Below are 24,706 nucleotides of genomic sequence, written 5' to 3' on the forward strand. Positions count from 1 at the left end.
AAGCTTAGAAGAGCAGTGAAAGTTAAAGGCCATATATCTCAATCTCTTCCTTTTTCTTGGCCCTTGCTCCCAGATCCTATTTATGTGCATTTCCTTTTTATCCCATGGCCATTTTCTCCAGCTTCTGAATGTGCAATTACCTTGAGGTAAAAAATGATGAGGTGACTCAACTTCTTTCTCAGTGATTCGTAGAAGATGCCATTTCCATTTAAGCTAAAAAAGGTAACAAAGCATGGTACAAGGTAGAAAGGAAATGCCATTCAAGAAATTCTGATTTAAAATTTTGAGTATTTAAAGCGATAAACCCAGCCTCACAGTGAACTGAATTTACAGCAGGGTAGCAGTCTAGAATTTGGGAGTGGTACACAAATGGTCACCATTATCGTTTTTCTGGAAGAAGCTGCATCTACAAGAAATACTTTGCAATAACCAGAAAACTTTACCATGGTGAATGACAAATAATAACCCTTCATATAAAACCCTTTCCCGTCCGAAACTTGCCCTTAGAGCAACTTACTTATCCACCACCTTCAAGGAAGACATCTCTGCCATTGCTTTCCCTTTGCTTCATACCTGTATATCTTGTATCTTGTGCTAAATCCCTGCCGGCTTCTGTCCACAAAATCTGTGTATTCCTGTGAACGATGGAAGGGTCCCTTATCAGAGAGGAGCCAGTCGAAGGGGCTTGTGGCATGCTGATCCGAAACAGCAGCAACTGCTAAAACCCAGCAATGAAGACTCAGTGCTATCCACTCCCATGGAGCCATCAGAGAGAACAATTCAGCACCAGCTCTGCTTCGCCATATCATGCTTCCACTGGGGACTTAGAGCCTTCATTCTCTTAGCTTTCCCTCAACACCTAGACAAAATACACAGGCAATTAGTTAGCCCCTGGAAGGTTCTTTTCTAGCAGTTAAGGTGCTGAGGTGGAAAATCCTTTTTTAAAAGTCTAATACCATTGTCTTAAATTAGATGATGGCAAAAGTCAATCACAAGTAGTACACCAAAATGATTTCTTTTTTCCCAGAGCTCTTTCATACTTAGGTTGTTTCTTCATTTGTTAGAAAATAAGTCAGTGAATTCCAACAAACCTTGTCAGGGCAACATCATACAGCGGATCACTAAAGCCCACTCTGAGCAATGATCATCAGAAACTTTCACTCATAATTACTTTTTCAGCATAAATGTTTTATGACACTGAACAGTTTCAAAAGAAACACTTGATATGTTTATTTAATAAGTTATGTTATAAATTTTAACACTACATATATTTTATCCTTTACTTCTTTTAGAGATAGGCTTTAAATTAATTAAAATTATGCAGGTAGTTATTTCCATAATATAGATAAACTAAGACGGAATGGAACTGTGGGTCTTAGAATACATAAATAATATTGTGTGTGTGTTTATGCGTCTGCCATTTACTAGCTCTATATTTAGATAGATGGATGGGTGTGAGGGTGGGTAGGAGTGGGAGTAAGCGTGTTTATTCAGATATTTTCCCATTATTCTGATAGGGAAAAATTTTCCTGATTATTTAAACAGAATCATAATTAAGTAATTTCTAGGACTCTGAAAGATTTAAATGTGCATCTGTGTGTTATTCAAAAGATAAATTGGCATATCAATAACATTCATATACACACACAAAAAGATGCATATTATATATAAACTATGAAAATACATACACTAATTTTATAGTCATTCAAAACTAAAGTAACAGGAGGTATCATCCCAGTGTGATACAGTGTAATGACTTTACACAAAACAACTGATACAATATCTATCAGTTCAGTTCAGTCTATAGGTTATGCAAAATATTCTACAAATATCTGAATTCCATTTTACTTTCCATCTCACAAAACCTTTTCAATATTATTATCTATACCACATAAAACTCTCCAATAGATAAATTCTGACTAGCAAGAAAGTTTGATTGTGAGCATTTCTGGTCAGTAAAATCTCTTTTAGGAAGCAATCTAAATGCACAGTATTAAGTAAAATATTTTAACTATAATGGTTGCCATATTTCTTTGGTGTTAGGTTAAATTGATTGATAAGCTTAATTTGCTTTTAGTTATAAACCTTTAATTCATAATTTAATCCTAAACTATTTCAATATGAAAGATATACAGCAATTTTGTAACTAAAAAGTACCTCAAAACAATGATATGATTGACCTAGGTCATCAGATTCAGTTTTACTCTCTATACAATTATAAGGTCCAAAATCCATATACTATCTAATTCACCCCAATATTATGAGTTGTTTCTGTGGTGAATTTTAAATGTGATGACTAAAAAATGCCCTCATCTGTAAGCAATGTGGGACACCTTACAAGTGATGATGCTTTAAAAATGATTTAGCATAAGAAAGGACAATATCATATAATAAAAAGATTTTGGAATAAAAGTTAAAAGACCCTGAATCCCCATTGATTATTTGTAGAAACATAACATTGTCAAATGATTCAGGTCATAACTTCCAGTTCTGATGAAGAAAATAAATTTTTCTTCCATATTGTTTTTACGTGGAAGCTATGCCATTTTCCTTAAAAACAATATATTTTATTTTTATTCATAAACTAATAATTATTATTACATATAATGGTAAAGTATAACACATCAATGACTAACAAATATTTCTTATCTTTGTGAAACACATTTTTATTTTCTTGATCAAATGTATTCAAATAGACAACACAATCACTGCTACCAAACAGTTGTATTTTCTTACCTAAATTATCTAGAATACTACCTAGCATGTAGTAAGGACATTAGGAGTATTTTAAAGCATATTTTATACTGGTACAAAATCATATAATTATATACCTTCAAATTAAATCCAACTCTTCAAGGTCAAGTGCATGATTTTGTTAAGATACAGCATGTTATTAACATAAATGTAGGATATGATTGAACCAGATGCCACTTAAGGTACTATCCTAAAATTCTGTAATTTTTTAGTATATAATTACCCAGAAAGACTGCTTTTAATATTTTCTTTACAAATAGGTTGAATATGTGTCAGGATCTTTATAATTCTTACTTATAATACATAGAAAGCTGGAAAGATTTTCTTAAATTGTGCACAGGGAAACTGCCTAAAAATGTTAGTGTTAGATTTATTTGTGTTTCTTCAACTTCTGATATGTGTACATGTTTCCCTCTTCTCTTTAGAAATGAGTTTTTCTGACAAAACAGTTTATTAGCACGTAGGAACAAGAATCCCGCCCAAATTTAAGTAATTTGGAGGATCAATAGCAATCATTATATTATAAGGTCTTTGGTGGCTCAGCAGTACTGAATCCACCTGTCAATGCAGGAAACACAGGTTCAATCCGTGGTCAGAAAGATCCTCTGGAGAAGGAAATGGCAACCCACTACAGCATTCTTGCCCAGGAATCCCCATGGACAGAGAAGCCTGGCTTGCTAGAGTCCATGAGGTCACAGAGTCGGACACAACTCAGCAACTAAACAACAGCAACAACAATGACCCACGTATGATACCTAACAGTTCTATTGAAGTCTTCCTTAAGAAACAACTTTGAAGAGTTACAAAATGTGAAGATAAGTAGAGTTAAAATACATTAACACATTATTATATCTAGGCTTTCAAAAATCCTTAGAACAAGTGACCGTTAGGCTCCATATTCATGACCAAAAAGACATCATTTATCTGATTTTTCAAAAAAGCAGGTAAATGCACATGTGAATTACCCTTGTATATGAGTACTAATTTTAAAATTATTACTGAATTGTCTTTATTATAATATGATAATTTTGTGAGCTATATTACCAATGGCAAAAGTAATGAGTAGATTCCTTTGAGGATATTTGGAAGTCACAAGTAAACAGCTAAACTCAGAGGTACTATTAGGAAAAGAAATCATGAGGTACTATGAAACTGAAAATTATAAATAATTCATCAATTCTATTCCCTGGAGTGCAGGGATAGTACAAAATGATCTTAAGTCTACTATTCCTGAATAAATGCCTAGTGAGTGAAAGTCGCTCAGATGTGTCTGACACTTTGTGACCCCATGGACTAGACAGTCCACGGAATTCTCCAGGCCAGAATACTGGAGTGGGTAGCCGTTCCCTTTTCCAGGGGATCTTCCCAATCCAGGGATCGAACCCAGGTCTCCTGTATTGTAGGTGGATTCTTTACCAGCTGAGCCACCAGGGAAGCCCAGGCAAATTTCTATTCTCTTTTTCTTGTTATTTAGTCACTAAGTCATTTCCAACTTTTCTGCCACCCCGTGGCATAAGTGCCTAAGAGAACAATTAAGGAAATAACAATGTCAATGCACAATACTTTATGGAACATGTAAGGGTATATTTTATGAATAATAAAAGAGATGTATTAAATGTATTAAAAACAAAAACATGAATTTATATTAAAAAGTAGTATTGCTCTAGATTCCCTTTTCATAAAATAAAAGAAAGTAAGACTACTGAAATATCATACTACTTAAAAATATATATTTAGTACATGGTCTACTTGTAACAAATTATTTCTCATAAAATAAAATTTTCTGAGAATCTACTCAGAAAAAAACACACTGAGAATATGTTACATACTTAGTAATATATACCAATACATGTAATATACAATAAATGCATAAAATATGATATATATATATATATATTCTAGTATATTAAATTAGTCTTCCTCACTAACTCTCCATAATCTTATTCCAGGGTAGTGGTACACTACTTTTACCTAAAATGTTGACACCTTATGTGTATTTGAAATTCATAGAATAGGGAAAAGTGTAAAATAAAATATGTTCTATCATATGACAGGTGAATTTCTAATATAACTGAAACTACAAAGATGAAAAGCAGATTAGGAATCACTGATACAGACTTATTACCCTTTAGAATCATTAGTCAAATCATTGAGGGTCATCATGTAAACCATATTAATTCATTATCCAATATTTAGTTGGTATTCCAAAGCTAATGATTCATATTTATTAAACAATTAACATTTCATGCTATATGATTGCTTTTATATCTGCACTTGGTCCGATTTTCACTAAATGTCTAAAGTATTTTCTGAGGAAATAAAATCCACTTGGGACCTTGTAAATGCAAAGAAGTTTCATAAATAATTGTGTCAAAGATCTTTCTTTTTTTATTTTGAAAAATGTAAAATGCACAGATAAGCTAAGAACCTAGTAAACACATATATCCTTCAACAATTGGTTAGATTAACCAATTGTTTATGTTTTACCACATATTCTAGTCAGTATTTCTCTCTTTTTATCTCTGTCTCAATCCCTTATAGATTGTTTTGTATGGAACAAAAATCTAAAGAGAATTGCCTAATTTGCCAAGGTCATAGGCCCATTCATTAAATTTCTCAGTATGAGCAACTACTGCATTGCTCTATAAAGTTGCTTCTTAATATGCATAATCACTAACATTAAAATTTGTAAATATAAATATTTGAATCATCAAAATAAAGTCTCCAATTCCCAAAGTGATAGCATTCATTTAAAAAGCCACATTCTTCCAAATAATGAAATGTAATATATTATTCTATCAAGTACAAACATTTATATTTATATATCAATTTTTAAAATATGAATGTATTTATTTTAATTGGAGGCTAATTACTTTACAATATTGTATTGGGTTTGCCATACATCAAAATGAATCTGCCACGGGTATACATGTGTTCTCCATCCTGAACCCCCCTCCCACCTCCCTCCCCGTACCATCCCTCTGGGTCATCCCAGTGCACCAGCCCCAAGCATCCTGTATCAAATCTATCAAGTATACAAAGAATAATTCTATTATAAAATAAGCATATTTGTATAAAATAGTTCCAAATTCTATTAGTATGTAACATACTATTATCTTGTGTGCGTGCGTGCTGTCACTTCAGTCACGCTTGACTCTTTGTGACCCTATGGTCTATAGACTGCCGGCCTCCTCTGTCCGTGGACGTCTCTGGGCCAGAGTACTGGAGTGGGTTGCCATGTCCTCGTCCAGGGGATCTTTCCAACCAGGGATTGAACTCTCATCTCTTATGTCTCTGCATTCGTAGATGGGTTCTCCACCACTAGTGCCACCTTCAAAGCCCCATTATTATCTTATCATATATTATATATTTTTATTATATATTGAAATAAACATTAGCTCTGAATGAAATAAATGCTAGCTCTAAATAACTGTTACATATAACATTGTATAAGTAAAAAGTGATGGAACAGTTAAAACATAAATGTACATTTTTAATAGTGTCTCCACATTTATTCATTATTTATATTCCTACTTAATATAGAAAATAAGCAGAAAAGAGTAACTCTTATCCATCATTTATATGTACAAAACACTCTGATATGTTGTGAGATGGCCACAAAAAATACCACTTCTGTCCTCACAAGTTTAGAAGTAACTGAGGAATGCTGTATGTAAGGCAGGACGCTCTGCCCTTAGTCATCTCTGTCAGAAACAGATACCTCTGTCAACTGAAAATCAGCATTCTTCCGTTTGTTTCTTATTCTGGTGCTTTACCTTACAAATGATATTTCCCTTCACTCAGATCTACTTTTCCTTACCGTCCAGTTCCAGAACTCTAAGAGTTCTTCCTCCTGTTGTGAGGGAAAGGTTGATGACCGAAAGTACCTCCCTCTGCCAGGCACAGGGGTAACCACCAGCCTGAGCCTGTCTCTCAAAAGGAAAACACGAGCTGAAAACTAACCGGAAGAATTTCCAAGGGGCTGAAAGGAGGGGCATTCCAGCCCACAGTAGGTCTCATAAAACTCACCCAGGAGTGTTCTTGAGAGGGGCTAAAAGGAGAGGGAGGAGACCGCAGGTTCTAATAACCTCCCAGAACATGTATGAATTACTACAACAGCTTCATAAATGATCGTCCTAACACCGATGTGACTCTCTCCAATCTGTCTTTTTAACTGCAGACCTACCTTACTAAAGATAATAATAATAAATAAATAAATAAATTTGAGCTTGCAACACTTTTACTCCCACTCTGTAATCATGAGGTCTTTTCCGGTAATTAGGCAATAAAAATCTGCCTGCAATACAGAAGCCACAGGAGACACAGATTGGATCCCTTGGGTGGGAAAGATCCCCTGGAGGAGGGCATGGCAATCCACTCTAGGTTTCTGGAGAATCCCCCTGGACAGAGGAGCCTGGCAGGCTACAGACCATAGAGTCACAATGATTTGGACACGACTGAGGCAACTTAGCACACACACACGCCTGTGATCATGATGTTGCCCTCTGGATAATATCCAAACTCTTAAGAAAATTTATAAATCTTCCTTCCTCGGCTTCCCTGGTGTCTCAGTGGTAAGGAATTCACCTGCCAATGCAGGAGACAAGGGTTCGATCCCTGATTCAGGAAGATCTCACAAGCCTCTGAACAACAAAGCCCGGGCACCACAGCCACTGAAGCTTGTGCGCCCTACAGCCTGTGCTCTGCAACAAGAAGCCACCACAATGAGAAGCTCACATATCCCAACTGGAGAGCAGCCCCTACTCGCTGCAACTAGAGAAACCCATTGTAGCAACAAATATCAAGCAGAGCCAAATAAATAAATAATTTTTTAAGTGTCTTCCCTTGTTTAACTTCATTCAAACCCCATGCCGTGTATACGCCACTATCATTATCAACCAAACATCAGCTCTGTTCCAGCCACAATTTTATTCCACAAATTCTCCTCACTTTCTCCCTATCCTCAGCACCTTTGCTTATGCAGTTTATTTCACCTGAACCATGATTTCGACCTGGACCTATTCATCTGCCAAAACCCAACCCTATCTCTGAACTTCAGACTAGATTGTGACTTCCTCCACAAGGCCTCTGTGTGACCCTTCCAGGTTAACTAGCCATAGTTTATGAAGCCATTACTTCATCTATTATAGCACATTGACACTGTATATTTATCTGTGTAATGTTTATTTGTCTGCATATCTCCCCTGCCCCCAATTAGACTTCGTTTTAGGAAGACAGTAATTGTTCCTAGTTTAATGACAACTGAGTACAGTTAGCAAAGTGTCTGAAATAAAATTGTTTAATAAGTATTGTTTGAGTGAATGAATAAATGATGATAAATTAAGTACTAAATTGAGGTGTAATTAATGTGATACAGATGGCAAGGTTAAGAAAACTTCTTCAATGTGGGGCAAAAAAAGAATGTTTTATGGAGGAGTTTGCAACTGACCTATGCCTCAGGATGGCACTGGCTTTGTTAGTTGAGAAAAGAGAGAAATGGAGTTCTGAGGTCATAGTTTCTGTGTTCAAATGATAATCATAAATGATATGTTCAAGCAGTACCAAAGCAAAGCATTCTTAATGTTCAAAAATTGTTAAGAACAAGGATCTGAAAGCATCATTATTAATTAGCTGTAGGTAGACATATAAGGTATTCTCATGATCACACACACAATTGTGGAAAGTTAGGAAACTTTTCATTTATGTTCCGTTATTCAAGGTTTCAAAAGATAGACCAAATGAATGAGAGTTCATGAGCAAAGTCAAACACAAATCCTCTTCTCACTAATGAGTACAGTGTGTCACACAGGATTGCAACCGTTGAATTTAAAGAATAATAATATAGATACAACAGTGGAATGGGTTGGTACCTTGCTTTGGAAGGTGGGGGATGGGAAGAAGACTGATGATGAAAATGACATGCTATATTTAATTTCTTTACAACAAAATAAACATATATTAAGATCTTTTGATATGCCATGCATTTTAGCAATATTTCCTCTTTTCCCTCCTAGAGGCACAGTGTGGCATGTTTTATTATCACCACTGACTTATTTAGATGACTAAAGTTCAGGGTGAAAGAACTTGCAGCAGTGCAAGGGTTCAAGCACTTCTCTTGAACTTAAACCGAAAACTGCGCTCTCTGTTAGACCACACCACAACCAAATTAGAACTAATTGCATATTGGGAGTTATTTATGAGGATTTTCATTGCCACTTAATGAAACACTTGTGAACAAAATAAAATCTTTAAACGGACAATATAAATAATAATAATAGAAAATAAAATGAAAATGGGATCATTTTATCTCAGGTAATTATAAGCAAGTGATCTGAGTAACTACATATTATGAATTTTCATAATATAGGTTTTCATATGATGGCTTTTCAAAGTATGTCTGCTCCATATACTTTAATGTTTTCAATAAAGATTATAGCTTAATCACCTAAATGTTACTCAGTTTAATATCTTTTAAGACATACTACAAACTAAAAAACAAAAATCAGAACTAAGGTTTTCAGAGTGTATGTGTTATTTATTGTTAAAAGTATAATCATGGTCAGATTGATTTAATATACCTATCTGATCTTCAGAGATATTACAACATTAATCTAATGGTCTGATTACTCAATCTGATTATAAGTTGTTTTGTAGTATAACAAAAAGAAAAAAAAAAACACTATCCAACATACATAGAACTGGTATCTCAAGATGGGAGACAAAATATCGTTTCAGAGGAATGAGATGACTTTAATATTTTGTTGAAATGCAGTCATAAATTTTTATATAAGGTCAGCTTTATTATGTTCTCAAACATACCAGATAATGACAAGAATATGAGGATCATTTCTAATAAGTATTATTTGAAAGTACAACAGTGTGAAAACTCAAGACTACAGCTAAAAATATACATATATTTATATATTAGAGTTACATTTAGCAAGGAAGATCCCTGGATATAACAAAAATTAATTTTAAAGGTATAGCTTTTCATGAATACCAATTAAACTCAAGTATTAAATTTGACATATTCAAGCACGCATGCATGATACAACACATCATTTTCCTATATTCATGTACATACAAATTACCATCTTTGAATGTTCATGAACTGTATGAAGTACATAGTCAAATTTAAGAAAAGAATGAGAGTATCATTATTCAGTGATTTACATCATCTTTTTAGTTACGATGCATTAATTTATGACTTTAATTCAATTCTAGTTATTATCTATAATTTTATACTTCATATGGCCTAAAATTGCTCTTCTTTAATCTAGACATTGTTTATTTAAAGGTATTGATTTTTTAAAAATATTTATTTAGTGACAGACTTTATTTTGGGGGGCTCCAAAATCACTGCAGATGGTGACTGCAGCCATGAAATAAAAAGACGCTTACTCTTTGGAAGAAAACTTATGGCCCACATAGACAGCATATTAAAAAGCAGAGACATTATTTTGTCAGCAAAGGTCCATCTATTCAAAGCTTTGGTTTTTCCAGTAGTCATGTATGGATATGAGAGTTGGACTATAAAATTGAGCACTGAAGAATTGTTGCTTTTGAACTGTGATGTTGGAGAAGACTCTTGAGAGTCCGTTGGACAACAAGGAGATCCAACCAGTCCATTCTAAAGGAAATCAGTCCTGAATATTTATTGGAAAGACTGATGCTGAAGCTGAAATTCCAATACTTTGGCCACCTGATGCAAAGAACTGACTCATTAGAAAAGACCTTGATGCTGGGAATGATTGAAGGCAGGAGGAGAAGGGGACAACAGAGGATAAGATGGTTGGATGGCATCACCAACTCATTGGACACGAGTTTGCACAAGCTCTGGGAGTTGGTGACGGACAGGGAAGCCTGGCGTGCTGCAGTCCATGGGGTTGCAAAACATCGGATATGACTGAGCAACTGAACTGAACTGAACTGATGCCAAAGTCTTAGCTGCAGCATGTGAGACCTTCTACTTTTCTGACTACAGATCAAACCTGGGGTTTCTGAATTGAGAGCACTGCCTTAGCCACTGTACCACCAGGGAAATCCCTAAAGGTACTGAATTTTTAAAGAGTCCAGTGGAGTAGGTAGGATTTTAAGGAACCCAATATACATAGGTAAGATTTTGCCACTCTCTTTTCCATACTTCACCAGATGTATAGAGAAGTCATTGCTTTATCTTAACACATCTGTTGAAGTAAACAGTAATATGCTAAAATGGAAAGAAAGTCATTATGACTCTTAGCTATTTAATTTATTACTGGGTTTATATAGGAATTAAACCAAAATTAAGTTTTTCTTTTTCTTATGAATTGCTAATTCTTGCATTTTTCCCTTAAACAGATTTATAAAAAGTAACACTGATCCTTGAAGCAAAAGAAAAAAAAAAGCCATTCAATTCCAGACATCACAAAAATCTGAAGTTCTCCACTCAGAGACGACAGAAATAATGGAATGCACTGATTTGAATTAGCAATTCTTTTTGAATTTTAAAGATAATTGTTTTGGTGGGTTAATAACTATTTTAAATTCTTTTCAATGTTTGTTGGAAATTATTAAAATAACTGCATACTGGATGGATTTTCATTCATTAGTCTTCTAAAATTTTATAATGTACTAATATTATCCTCTTAAACATGTTAGTTTATGACCAAATGATGAGGGCTCTGTTGGCATAGGAACCCGTGGAGCCCCTCATGTCTAACACCCTGTCATGCACATTGTAAGGTTTGGGAACATGAGCTGAACTGAATTCCTTTTTATTCTATTGAAAATATATGAGCTGCTTCATTAGGTACTGCTTACACTAGAAAGAGATTGTAACTATATCAATATGCTATAATGCATTATTATTGTACTTTCTCACAATTCTTATTCTAAAAAAGTTGAGCTTTCTTGTTTTAAATCACATTGTTAAGACTGGACTTAGAAGTGAATCTTCTTAGTCATTTAACTCTGCTAAATCTGTTTTCCAGAGGGCACTTGTCGTTATTTATTTTATTTAGCTGATGGAGCAATACAGTGCCTCTGAATTACAGCTTTAAGTGTTTTCCATCTTAATGAGGGTTAGTATTCCTCTGAGGAGGTTATATTGTAGAGGGAACTAATCTCCTGCTTGATTCTGTCAATACAATCTTGTCTTACCAATAAAGAGGAAGTTAAATGCTACTACCTAATGGTAGAACTGATTAGAAAAAATGAATAGAAAGTGAGTTCCATTCTCTAGCTCTGTCCAGAACATAGGAGGCATTATTCTTAAAAGCCCAAATTTCTAGAGTCATTTGCTTTATCTTTACACTTAAAATATAAAATATTTTGGTGTTTTGATATAAGTGATCATAGAAAAAATCTTGGTAAGATTCAGATTGTACTCAATTTTCATTCAAAAGGAAAGTGGTCAGAGACTTAAGAATAAAGTTCAAATGGAAGATATTTAGAATAGTATTTTTAGATTAAAAATCTATTTTTAAGGTAAAATATAAGGGATGCTTCAGAAACCTTATTATAATTAGTATCTTTGACTACCAAAACTGAGAAGCAGAAGAGAGTCTAAAATAAAGATTAAAATAATCTATGTACAGGAATGAAGTGGAAATAATGGTACCAGACATCTGGATTTAATATGGTTACTATAACTGGAAACATGGTTCTGCTTTTTCTGGCATGCTCCAATAATAAAAAGCATTCTGGCTTGTGAAGGACAAAGTGCTTCTTGTCAGTAAAAGAATTCTGCCACAAAAATGCAAGTTTGTAGGGAATCTGATGAAAAAAGTTAATTGAAAAAAACATACTCTGTGCAAATTCATGCACGTGCAAAGATAATAAACCTTTTGCTCCTGCCTTTATGGACAACGGCCTCAGTTACAGTTTTGCAAAGTTTTAGAAATGCTTTATAAATATATATATTTATGGTGATCCTGAGTAAAAATTGAAAGTATAATACTAACTTGTTGCTTAGCTAAAGTATCTTTACTACTGTTGATAAAGGCTTGATGATGTATTCTAAGACTAAAACATAATGACTGGGATGAAGTTCAAAAATCTTGGAGTTTGGTAACAAAATGGACAATAAATCTCTTGCTCTTTAATAAGACTAAAACTTGCTTTGAAGTTAACCAGGCCTAGAAGGTAAAATGAGCTTTTGAATTAGAAGTCTCTATACTGGGAAACACAAATAGAAGTGTATAATCTGAAGTCACCCACACACAAAAATAGTGTGTGGAGAAGGCAATGGAAACCTGAAGAAGGCAATGGCAACCCACTCCAGTACTCTTGCCTGGAAAATCCCATGGACAGAGGAGCCTGGTAGGCTGCAGTCCGTGCGGTCTCAAAGAGTCGGACAGGAATGAGCAACTTCACTTTCACTTTTCACTTTCATGCATTGGAGAAGGAAATGGCAACCCACTCCAGTGTTCTTCCCTGGAGAATCCCAGGGACAGGGGAGCCTGGTGGGCTGCCTTTTATGGGGTCGCACAGAGTCGGACACGACTGAAGTGACTTAGCAGCAGTAGCAGCAAGGAAGTTCCAAAAAAGTTTAATAATATTATTAAAAGGTCTTTTCAAAGAACCAGATTGTTTCAGCCATAGAAAATTCTTTTAAAATTTCAAAATAATAATATTCAGTTTCTTTTTATTCATTTGCAAGGAAATGAAAATATTTGAACTTCCAACATAAGAGAGGGCTTCCTTAGTCGCTCAGTTGGTAAAGAACCTTCCTGCAGTGCAGGAGACCCAGGTTCGATTCCTGGGTTGGGAAGATCCCCTGAGAAGGAAATGGCAACCCACTCCAGTATTCGTGCCTGAAGAATCTCATAGACAGAGGAGCCTGGCAGGTGACAGTCCTTGAGGTCCCAAGAGTTGGACACAACTTAGCAATAAAACCACCACCACCAACCTAAGAGAGTGTGGTTATAAACATTGTCAGTGAACTCCTAAACTTATCTTATAATTCTGGTTATAGGGATCATTCAACTTACAGGATAATAGTTCCTATAATAGTACAATAATTCCTGAAATGCCTGTAATAATGTAACAATTAATTCCAGTATAAACAACATGAGGCAATGATTTGTGTTATTTGATTCACTAATGCATCTATGCTGTGTGCTGTGCTATGCTTAGTCACTCAGCCGTGTCCAACTCTTTGAGATCCCATGGACTGCAGCCCACTAGGCTCCTCTGTCCATAGGGATTCTCCAGGCAAGAATACGGGAGTGGGTTGCCATCCCCCTCCAGGGGATCTTCCCAACCCAGGGATCGAACCAGGTCTCCCGTATTGCAGGTGGATTCTTTACCATCTTAGCCACCAGGGATGCATCTGTACCACCAACAAAAGAACCAGAAACAGGGTAAGTCTTCAATAAATACAAGATGAAATAAGAAAATTAAATTTGTAAAGTGAATTTTTGCAATGTTAATATGATTTTCATTCACTGTAAGTCCTAAAAATTAAAAGGCATAAGCCATTGAAAATGTTTCCACTAAAAAAAGCTAACATTGAAACAAATGAATCACCACAGAATCAGATGTCAACTAAATCATTATGACTTTCTTGGTAGAACTGTCCTTGTTCTTCCATGTCTCTTTAATAATTATCCTTTAATACTCTAGATAGAAAATACATTTTTTACTGACCTATCTGTAAACTGAGGAATTTGACAACTATCTTTTTCTCTTAAACAGAATTATATTTACAATATCAAAGTTGGACATGTGTGAAAATACAATGAGTGATCAAGCATTAAATTTGCCTTGTGGCAATTCAAAGCATACTTCAAACAGCAAAAAGTAAAAATAAAAAAAAATATGCCTCTTAAGCACAAGTGTGTCTTTTCATTGTTATATTCCCAAGCTTTACCGTAGTTCACTCAGTGGATCAGACATCCACTAAATATTTCTTTAAAGCAAACCAAAAATAACAAAAAAACGTGATCTACAACAAACAAACCAATCTATCAGCAAGCCGTTAAATCTTTGTCTGCTGTTCTCCAATTTCTTCTGAACCACCGTCTAATAAATAGTGTCAGAACATTTGTGTTGCTCTTGTTTAGTCACTAAGCTGTGCCCAACACTTTTGCGACTCCATGAACTATAGTCTGCAGGCTCTGTCCCTGGGATTTCCCAGGCAAAAATACTGGAGAGGGTTGCCATTCCCTTCGCCGATTTAGAACTCTGGGTATTTCTAATTAAAGAAGGAGTCTTCGGCAATGGACTTTTGCTTACCCAGGTTGCCAGAGATGCTGGGATGGTCTAAGTTTGCATCAGTAACTATCCTTACAGTGCCTGGCATTGGCAACATATTCTAGCTTGTGTAACTAAACTTTTTTTCTAAATATGAACACCTGCTTTCCCCATCACTGCCCAACACAGAATTGTGAAAACATTTGGTATTTTCAAGGACCACTCTTGGCAATAAATTTCTTTAACTGCTAAAATAGCTCAAACTGTCGCCACATTCAGGAAGATATAAAGAACTTAAGATACTAAGTTTAAAACGAAAAGTAAAGTAAATCTATTTTTAAAAGAAATCTAGATTATTAAAAAGTTTTTATATAAAAAGAGCCAGCCAGGTTTTGAAGAATTTTATAAGAAAGAATAAATAGGGCATTACTGTATCAGAAACAGAGAAGCTGTTGAATATAAGCTAATACCTAGCATATCATGTACATACTAGAGACAGTTTTAAGTCTTCATTGAATTTGTTACAATATTGCCTTTTTTTTTTTTCTGTTTTGTTTTTTTTTGGCCACCAGGGATGTGGGATACTAGCTCCCTGACCAGAGATGGAACCCACATCCACTGCACTGGAGGGTGAAGTCTTAAACACTCCCAGTAATTTTTAAAATCATACTGTCTGAACTGGCCAGGAATACCTTCTAAATAATAAACATAGGAATCAAAATTGCAGGACTTATCTGAAACCAAAATCTGGTAATAGAAAAAAATTAATAAATAGTTAATAACTGTCCAGTTTCAATGCTGAGCAAATACCTTGTTATCTTCAGCTCAGACCTTTGCAAATCTATATCTAAAAGACAGTAAAGTAAGTCAAATTGTTATCATTTTTGTGATGAAAGAATCATGTAACCCTAGGCTAAACTTTGGTTTACCTTACAGATTCAGTGTTATTGATGAGAAAGAAATATATTTAATAGTTAATCAGTTTATGTTCGAGTTGCTGTTTTTACTCTAAATCAGAATTGATCTCCTTAAAGAGACACTGTCAAGGATAGGTTGGAATAGTTTTAATGTCATGAGTGATCTTTCATATCTTCTTGGCCTACCTTCATAGATTGTAATTTTTTGTTTTGTCTTTTAAATTGGTTAAATAAGAGATGTGTTTAAATGTTCACATTTCATGGATGGATGGAAGAGATACATGAAAACCTGTTAGAGTTCACTCTATGAAGAAACATGGAAGCTGCAAGTTATTTTTCTCCACAGTTATGTCACTATTCAAACATAACTGGTATTACTCTTTTAGCTGAAATATAAAGAAAACTATACATTTAAAATAATCTGTCCTTGATCTACAAGCTCCCAAATAAGCAGACAAGGTGTTGCAAAAATGTGTATGTTGGGAAGTAGCAGTGTAAGACTAGAAGTTCCACTCAGAGGTGAGAAGACGCTGAAAATAAGTACTTTAGTCAAAAAAGAGGCTTCAAGAATAACTTTGTGCTTCTTAAGAAATTGCTCAGGGTTGTTTTTCTTAGCTATGAAATTTAAGTTTCAATTCACAGGGAAGACTGGATTCATTTCTCTCCGGTTCACATTTCAAAAAAAAAAAAAGAAAAGAAAAGTGTTGTTTTTCAGTGATTGGGAAAATTTCAAAAGTGGAACAGAGTATAACTTACAAATCAAACAAATGTACATCCTATCAAAAACTGCTTACTCAAGGCAAGTTTTGAACTCAAATTAACAAGTTGGTTAAAAACCTCATTAGGAGTGAAATTAGTAAAAAGAAACAGAAAATATACTTTCTAATCTGTTGCTGTTGTTAAACGATCATTGGCAATTCATTTTTATTCTTCAATTTTGGAAACTCTAGTCTTATTCCACATTATTTGATAGTATACTCTTGAAAATATTTTATCACATGTATATAATGTATTGAAACTTTGTATTCTGGTGACAGGCCTGAATGAATAATTAGAAATTCTCATAGTAAATTCAAGTAAAGCCACTCAGTTTAAATGTTTTGAGTAAGCTATACTTGGTCTGTATATTAATATATTTGATGTTATATAAGAAAATGTTGAGAAAAGTATGGGTTAATTATCTTAAAGGAGCATTTTTTTACAACTCTATGTGTGATTTATTCAATCTTTAATGATTTTCTTCTGAATAATTGGATTTTGTTCATTACTATTTGAGGTGTTCATTTCTGAAAAAGACTATTCCACCATCTCTGTACATACATTTATGGGGCTGATTTTTTAAAACCATTAGAAATATTGCCACACAAAGATAGGAAAGCCAGTTAAATATATTATCTATCTCAGAAACTCAGTTATTGAATTAACTTTTGTTCTATATTTACTTGGGCTACCTCAGAAGGAGCTTCTACACACAGTATTAAATTGCATATCTAAAAGCAGTTACAAATACTTGTATCTTAAAAGTGCATGCATATCAAAGATATTACAAATTACAAAGCACTCACGATAAGCAACCTGCATAAATATGCGATTTTGTATTTTGATACTTGAGTGAATCCATTTAAATTTACTCCTTGATTTGATTTAATCACTTTTCCAAACTGGCTTCTTTTTAAGAACATCATTTGAAATGTTTTAAAGATCATATATCTAAGTTGTGAGACTGTTTAATGAAACTGTGAAGTAGTGGGTCATTATTTGACACTGAAAAACTAAACTGCATGCTTACTCAATTCTGGTCTTCCCAAGGCTAGATTGTTTTTTAATGATGCAATATTCTAGAGATAGCTTTTAAAATTAACAAAATGTAAGACTCCAGAAAAGTTAATAAAAAAAAGCTCAATCCTGATGAGGTTGGCTGATACTCACAGAAATCAGGAAGAAAAAATCTAACTAACTATAAGCATTCTTTTGCAATAAATCTATAATGGAATTTAAATGAAACACACCATTATGAGACAATAATTCTTATGTAGCAGAGAACTACAATACATTTGAATGTAATGTTAAAATATTTATTAATTTAATCAATAAATACGTATTTTATAGATTTAATTTGCTGGAACTGTAAGATGGTAGTTTCTCTATTAGCTATTAAAACAAATTTGTTATGCCTTTGATGCTTTTAAAGTCATCCATGTCTGAGAAAATTAGGGCTTATGCAGTAATACAAATACTCCTAAAATATAAGTTAATATAGGTTACATTGAGGAAAATAACCATTTGTATCTGTAAACTTAAAAAATTAAAAATGTGAGAAATTATAAATTATAAGAAATAACAGTGAATATGGAAGAAAAAGACTCTATAAGATTTCCTAATTATTAGATTGCATGGTCATATTTTCACATCTGCATATATGCTTTCTTGGTTAAAAATAAATAATTAAAAATTAACACAATTCTTTATGGTAAGATAAATTACCTAGCAATCTACTCAGCTGACTAAAAGTATATTAGTTATACCTTTTAATCTTTAGGGGGAAAGAAACTGGTTAGAAAATTATCACTGTGTTTATTTCAATTAGAGCATCTATTAGTTATTCATGATTTGCTACTTTGAATATGAAATTGAGAAATATCCCAGAACTGTTTGCATGAATACTTTATTTCAAACATAAATATAGAAGAGCTAATTCATAGCTTATGAAATAGTTATCTATGGAAACTTTGTAACTGGATAGGTCTGCAAATAAGTAATTGGATATAAATATTCTTAATAACCCATCAAATATCCTTGAAAGGATAGCAATAAAAGCTTTAAAATGTTATTGATGAGGATATTTGATGACCAGTATAAAATGCCTAGAGTGGCTATTTGATATTGCTAAGAAAGAAAAAAAAAGCTGGATCAGAACTTCCAGACATATTTTCAGTAAAAAGGCCATTAGTGTTCATGATGAAATTTCATCTTCAGAGAATCTTTTACTCTTTTATAGTGTGGAATAAACATCTTTACATCTTTTCTTTTAAGAGTCAAGACTATCCATTAGCAATCAATGATATTAAGCACATTTCTTTTTTCTTTTGCTCTCCTTTAGAACTCATGAATTGTAAACATTAAAATCATAAAACTAAATAACAGTACATGCAACTCTGGTCAGAGTTACACTACTAAATGTCTAAATGAAATTTTCCAAGTAATTGCTAAATTAAGACACCAACAATGCTAGATGTCACCTAATTAATTCTGGTAAGCTAAATATGAGTTGATAAATGATAGAAATTATCAGTATGATTTTCTCAAGTTTATTCATTATGAAAGTTGTTATATGAAAATATTTTGATCTTGTTTTCAATTAAACTGAGAGAAATCAACAAGTTAATAATGTAAACCTGCTAAGAAATCAGACTTTCACTAAATGACAGTGAAAAGCCAGTCAAGAACAACTAGTTTTATAAAAGTGACTCTTTTCACAGGACAGACAGGATTAAAGTCATAAGAACTAATGTGCCTCAAGGAGTAAACTTTTCTCTTTCTAAGCTATATGATATCAAAATAAAAGAAACATTATGTAAACTCATTAGACACCATAAAAACAAACCAAGAATATTTGGTACATATATATATATATATATATATATATATTAAAGTTGAGTCAACATTACTTCTTTCATGGAGAGTTTTATCAGAAAAAAAAAATCAAATGCAAATGATACCTTTTTCAAAATATATATTGTCTCCACAACATTTATCTTTTTAAAGCATCCTTATTTAGGGTCATTTTTTTCTACAACAACACTCTGGTGTTTTCAACTATGTGAGAGATAAGGGGTGTAAAGAGTAGACAGAAATCTTACTAGGATCCCATTAGTGAGGAGGAACTAAAAATAAAACTGAGGAAGGAATCTTAGATCCATCTCTCTCTACTTTCACAATAACCCACTACTAGAGGTAAAAAGAAAAATGTTAGAAGACCTCATTAATCATAAGTCATAGTCATAATATACAAATACCTTTGGGATATTTTTTAATAAAAGATGTTTGTTCAAAAGTTGACACAGATAATCTTTACATTCCTCTTTGTGTCTGAACTTTGAGCTTCTGATACTAATACTCAGTTTTCTAAATGATTTAAATTTTAGACACTGTGGTCGGTAATTACTCATTTGGGAGCTAATACGAAAAAAATCAAAGTAACAAGTAACATAGGAAACTGAAGCATAGGTTGATAAGAAAGCATCAAAGTTTTGAAGTTCTCTCAGTTGACTCTTTTTGAACTTGTAGAGAGAAAAACACAACGACACTATCTTGAAAAGAAAGTCTATTTTATTTAAAGAACACACAAACCTAGCAGTAAGGCTAATTTCATATATGCATGTACGTGTATGATATATACACATAGACACCATCATGCACACAGACACTCTTAGAATCCCAGTGGTTTCATCCTACTGAGGTCTGATTTACTTGACTATCATATACCAATCATTCAGCATGATTAAAATAAAAAATGTATTATACTCTATAAAAATGTACATTTCCATTACAATGTTGAGTTTATTAAGAAAAAATATCTCATGAGAAACTGAAAGGACATATTATCTGATTAAATGATAAGTGAAATCAATCATATGGTATCATGCTTATTTTATTTTAAAATACTATTAGAGCAATGTAATTTAAAATAAATGCCTCTTCACTCACCCAAAAGTGGACATACATATGTAATATAATATATAATAATGTCATGTTCATACAATAAAACGCTAGAAGATACAATGCAAAAGAACTAAGAAAGTGAAATTCATTGATGAATTACTTCTTCCAGTGGAGTAAAAACTACCTCTTGCATCAAACTAAGAAAAGCACTATAACTTTGCAATTTTATGACCCAAAGTTGCAATTATCTTTCATATGTCTTCAATATGTTATCAGTGAGCCTTACAAGCAGAAAATTATTGATCAGAGATCTACATCAATAAATGTAAGCACTTAAAATATTTCCAGAGAAAAATCTTAAAGAATACAATTTGTTAGAGAAGAAAAATTGTTAGAAATAAATGGAACAGTTTTAGGATTGTACCTTATTAATATTTCTTTTTGCTTCACTGTGTGGGGACTCCAGACTCCTTAAACATACTAGCATAACATAACAAAACAATATCAATAATAATAACAGAAGTTTTTCAAATTGAGTTTTAGCATTTTAATTGAGTTTTTTTGGGGGAGGGAATTGTTAAATCTGAGAGTGGAAGAAATCTATTGGCTGGTAACATTATACATCTACAAAATTTGGAATTTTAAAAGTCTTATTTATGGGAGATTTTTCATAATGGAAAAAATTGTTTATATTGTATTTTTCAGTTTCTAACTGGTCTCCTAAGCCCAAAGATTTCTGTACTGGGGTCAAACATATCTTACCTTAAGGCAAGCTCTTTTCTCACTGTATTAGACAACACAACCCATATCTACTCTAAAGATTTTTTTTTAATTAAGAAAACTGCATGAAAAATCCCCCCCAAAATTTCCCTCAAGTAGTCAGAATTAAATTTCTGTTTGAAAAGATGCCCTGAATAGTTCTCCAGCTGTCCTTTATGTATTCAGGTCTGTGACCTTAACAAGAAGCAGTTCTAAGGCATTTCTGCAACTACTTCTTTACTTCCTTCATTTGGGTTCTACATTCCTTACTCTGATGTCTGCCCTCTCCATTTGTTCCTCTCACCTTGGCCCAGTTTATGATTTCTGTAACATTGTTAGACATTTAAGTAAATGTACCTTGAACACTCAAATGAATGCATGTTAAACATTTAAATGGATTTAAACGGCTCATGAATGCAAATATTACGAAGTTATGCATCATAGCAGACCCATTTGAAAATACATATAACCCATCGCTTCAAACAGGGGGAAAAATGTCACGGGAGGGGTCAAACACAGGTTATCTCATTGTCAATAAAATATAGACATTCAATTCTTACCTGCTTAACTGCATGATGATAAATCTAAATGGCACGCAAAAGAAAAAAAGTCCCCCAAATCTGATCATTTGTCTTCAAAGCGGCTGTGACAGTTTTAGACAGTGGTGCTTTCTTCTTTGCTTATATTTGACTGGCTAGACTATTTGTAAGCAATAGTAGGGTTATTTCGCAACACCAGTCACCTCTTCGCCTTTTCAAGCCTCGGGTGGGCATTTCACACAGCTGGAAACATGCATGTTATCCTCGGAGGTAACAGCCTCCCCAGGATTCCCGTCCAAGGGAGGTCTCTGCCCCTAAAGGGCTGCTCACGTTCCTGACCTGGTGCAAAGGAGAAGGCTCTCTAGGCTCAACTCTTGGGGACTAAGAAAACAGCCATCGGAGACTTCAACTCTCAGCCACCGTTCAGCTGCAGATCCAGCTTCTCTAGCCGCCGGGAAGCACCACCCCCTCTCGGGTGGACGCCGAAGGGGAGCGCGCCCAGCCTGGACCCTCCTACCTCGCGCCCCACCTCCAGGAAAGGGGGACAGAAACAGAAAATCCTAACTCTCAAGTGAAGGTAATAATAGAAGCTGAAAGACTCCCAATCCCTACGGTTTGCTTTACACTTCCATTCCAACCTCTGGCTCCAAGTTGACATCCAACTCCTTTCCTCCACCCCTCCCGCCCGCCAGATCCCTGCGAGTTTTTGAAGCAGGAGAGGGTGTGACGGTCAGCTACACTTTCCCACAGAGCCCAAGAAGTCAGCTAGCTCTTCTAAACCCAGCTAAGCGGACGGATACAGACGGCGACTTTTTTTTTTTTTTTTTTTTGAGGCAGGCATGCTGGAGAGCCGTCAAGTCTTAATCTTAGTCACAGCTCATCAAAAATAATAATAATAAATAAATAGAAACGGAGATGGGAGCGGATGAGGAATTCTCATACCAAATGTGGCCTCTCGCACAGAAAAGCGGTTTTGCTCAAAACCGGCGGGAGGAAGGCTAGCAATGGAGCGGGAAGTAAGGAGGCACCCCTGGCGCGCGCCCGGCTCCGGGGCTGCGATGCCCAAGCCGGGCGCACGTTCGCCGCAGGGGCCGAGAGCCAAGGCTGCGCCTGCGGGCCGGGCGCGGCGCGGGGTACTGTCCCCACCCGGGCGAGTAGTCCCCACTCCCGGCGCCCAGCCCGGGCAGCCTGGTCCACCCAGCCCCGTGTCCTCCGCGCCCCCCGGAGCCCAGGTAGCTTAGGCGTTGCCACCAGCTGCGGAGAAACCTCCAGGCGAGTCGCCTGTTGCTACCCCACCCGGCGAAAGCGCCTTTGGCGATACGAGCCTGCTAGACGCACACCTCCCTCCACCAACTTGAGTTTCAGGTTATGATACAGGAAAACGCACTTACCTAGGTACCTTACGTCTGTGCCTTACTGGGGTAGACTAGGTTAAGAAGCAAAGATCTGACTGCACTGAAAGTTAGATTTTTTTTTTTTTTTTTCCTTCCCTCCCTCCACTCCTGCGCAACAGCAGCAGTCCTCCAAAGAGGATGTTTGAATTGGTGAATTATGCTAAGCCCTCGTTTCTTCAGCTGAAGTCTCGGACGCTGATGGTACTTGTCTGGCAAAAGGACCAGGATGGGAAGGAGCCCAGGTAGAAACTAGTGACGGGTGAGGGGTGCCAAGCGGTGCGGACCACAGGCAGCCCTGTTTTCTCCCTGGGAGCCGGGGTTGGGGTGGGGGGAAGCCCTTGAATCCCAAGACTGGGGGATGGGGTGTCGCTGCAGCCGGAGTACTTTTCTATCTGGAAGCTAAAAGGCTCTTGAATTTAAAAAAAAAAAAAAATTACTTAGGTTTTCGAGTCAGTCATCAGTCATCAATGACGACAGAAATAGTTATTTCTGAGAATTTTTTTTTAAGAAAGAAAAGAAAGAAGGGGGAAAAGGAGGGGATTTGCACAATAGGTTTTCACCTCTATCCATCAGAAATGTAAAAACCAGCAACTTGTTTTTATTGGGGAGGGGGCGGGATTCGCAGAGGTGAAAAAAAATCTCTATGCATTAGAGATGACTGATGATACATTCAGGTTTGGCATTAAATAAATACTGTGTCCTTGTCAATGTGTGAAGTAAAAGCTGAGATTTAAATGTGTCTCAACACAGCTATACTTAAAAGGGAAGTGGTAATCGTAACTGTCAGTTTAGCCCATAAAAATGCTCATAAAAGTGAAAAGAAAAAAAAAAAACCACTGACATATTAACATCTTTATTAAAAATGAGTCTAGGGGTTGAACAAGTGTGAAGAGTGAGGCAATTAATTTTTTCATATAAAGCATGTCCCTCATTTTCAGTGATTAGAACCAATATAATCAGTACTTGCTTCTGATAGTTCTCTTCCTCTGAAATGAGCACTCTGTGTCCAATTAACTGTTCACAGGCTAAATTCATAAAATCAAAAATGTACTCCCAAGTGTGATGCCCGAATTTAAATACAACACCCAAAATAATGTGTTCATGTGTGATTTGGGATGCTGTTAAAAAAAAAAAATGGTGCACTCAAAACTCACACTCTTCTTGTTACCATACAGTGGATTTTAGTGCTTGATATCCGGAACCCATAAAAATACACTTTAGGAAAGTCCTCCCTAGTCATGTAATTGCTTACAATGAGCAAATAGTGACCTGAACAACCTTCTAAAGATCAGGAACTAGTGAACTTTCTCAGACCCTGTGATTGTCAGCAGGTCTGTTTTAAGCTCACTCTTAGATAAACATATAAAATTTGATCTTTCAAATGGCACAAGAATATGTGCCAAGAAGCATTGCAGGGTGGGGTGGGGGGTGAGGCTGGGGGGGTGGAGGGAGGGATGGTTAATGTTTCCTATAACCTGAACATAAATGAGTGCAGAAATAAATA

General features: G+C 35.1%; 1 protein-coding gene across 3 annotated transcripts in view; it reads right to left on the bottom strand.

The window, feature by feature from the left end:
• Window positions 1-24,706, bottom strand: part of BRINP3 (BMP/retinoic acid inducible neural specific 3) — a 480,300-nt gene that overhangs the window by 455,184 nt on the left and 410 nt on the right. Inside the window, exons 1-2 of one of the 3 annotated variants that reach the window (XM_040262878.1) lie at window positions 23,200-23,473; window positions 574-859 (exon numbers count right to left, since the gene is read on the bottom strand). In XM_040262878.1, coding sequence (XP_040118812.1) covers window positions 574-809 — 236 coding nt within the window. In that variant the 5' untranslated portion in view covers window positions 810-859; window positions 23,200-23,473. Of the gene's footprint in view, window positions 1-573; window positions 860-21,829; window positions 22,796-23,199; window positions 23,474-24,706 lie in introns of those variants that run through there. The other 2 variants (XM_040262879.1, XM_040262877.1) reach the window with 2 other exon arrangements.

Source organism: Oryx dammah, unplaced genomic scaffold, assembly GCF_014754425.2.
Source record: "Oryx dammah isolate SB20612 unplaced genomic scaffold, SCBI_Odam_1.1 HiC_scaffold_21, whole genome shotgun sequence".
NCBI lineage: Eukaryota > Metazoa > Chordata > Mammalia > Artiodactyla > Bovidae > Oryx > Oryx dammah.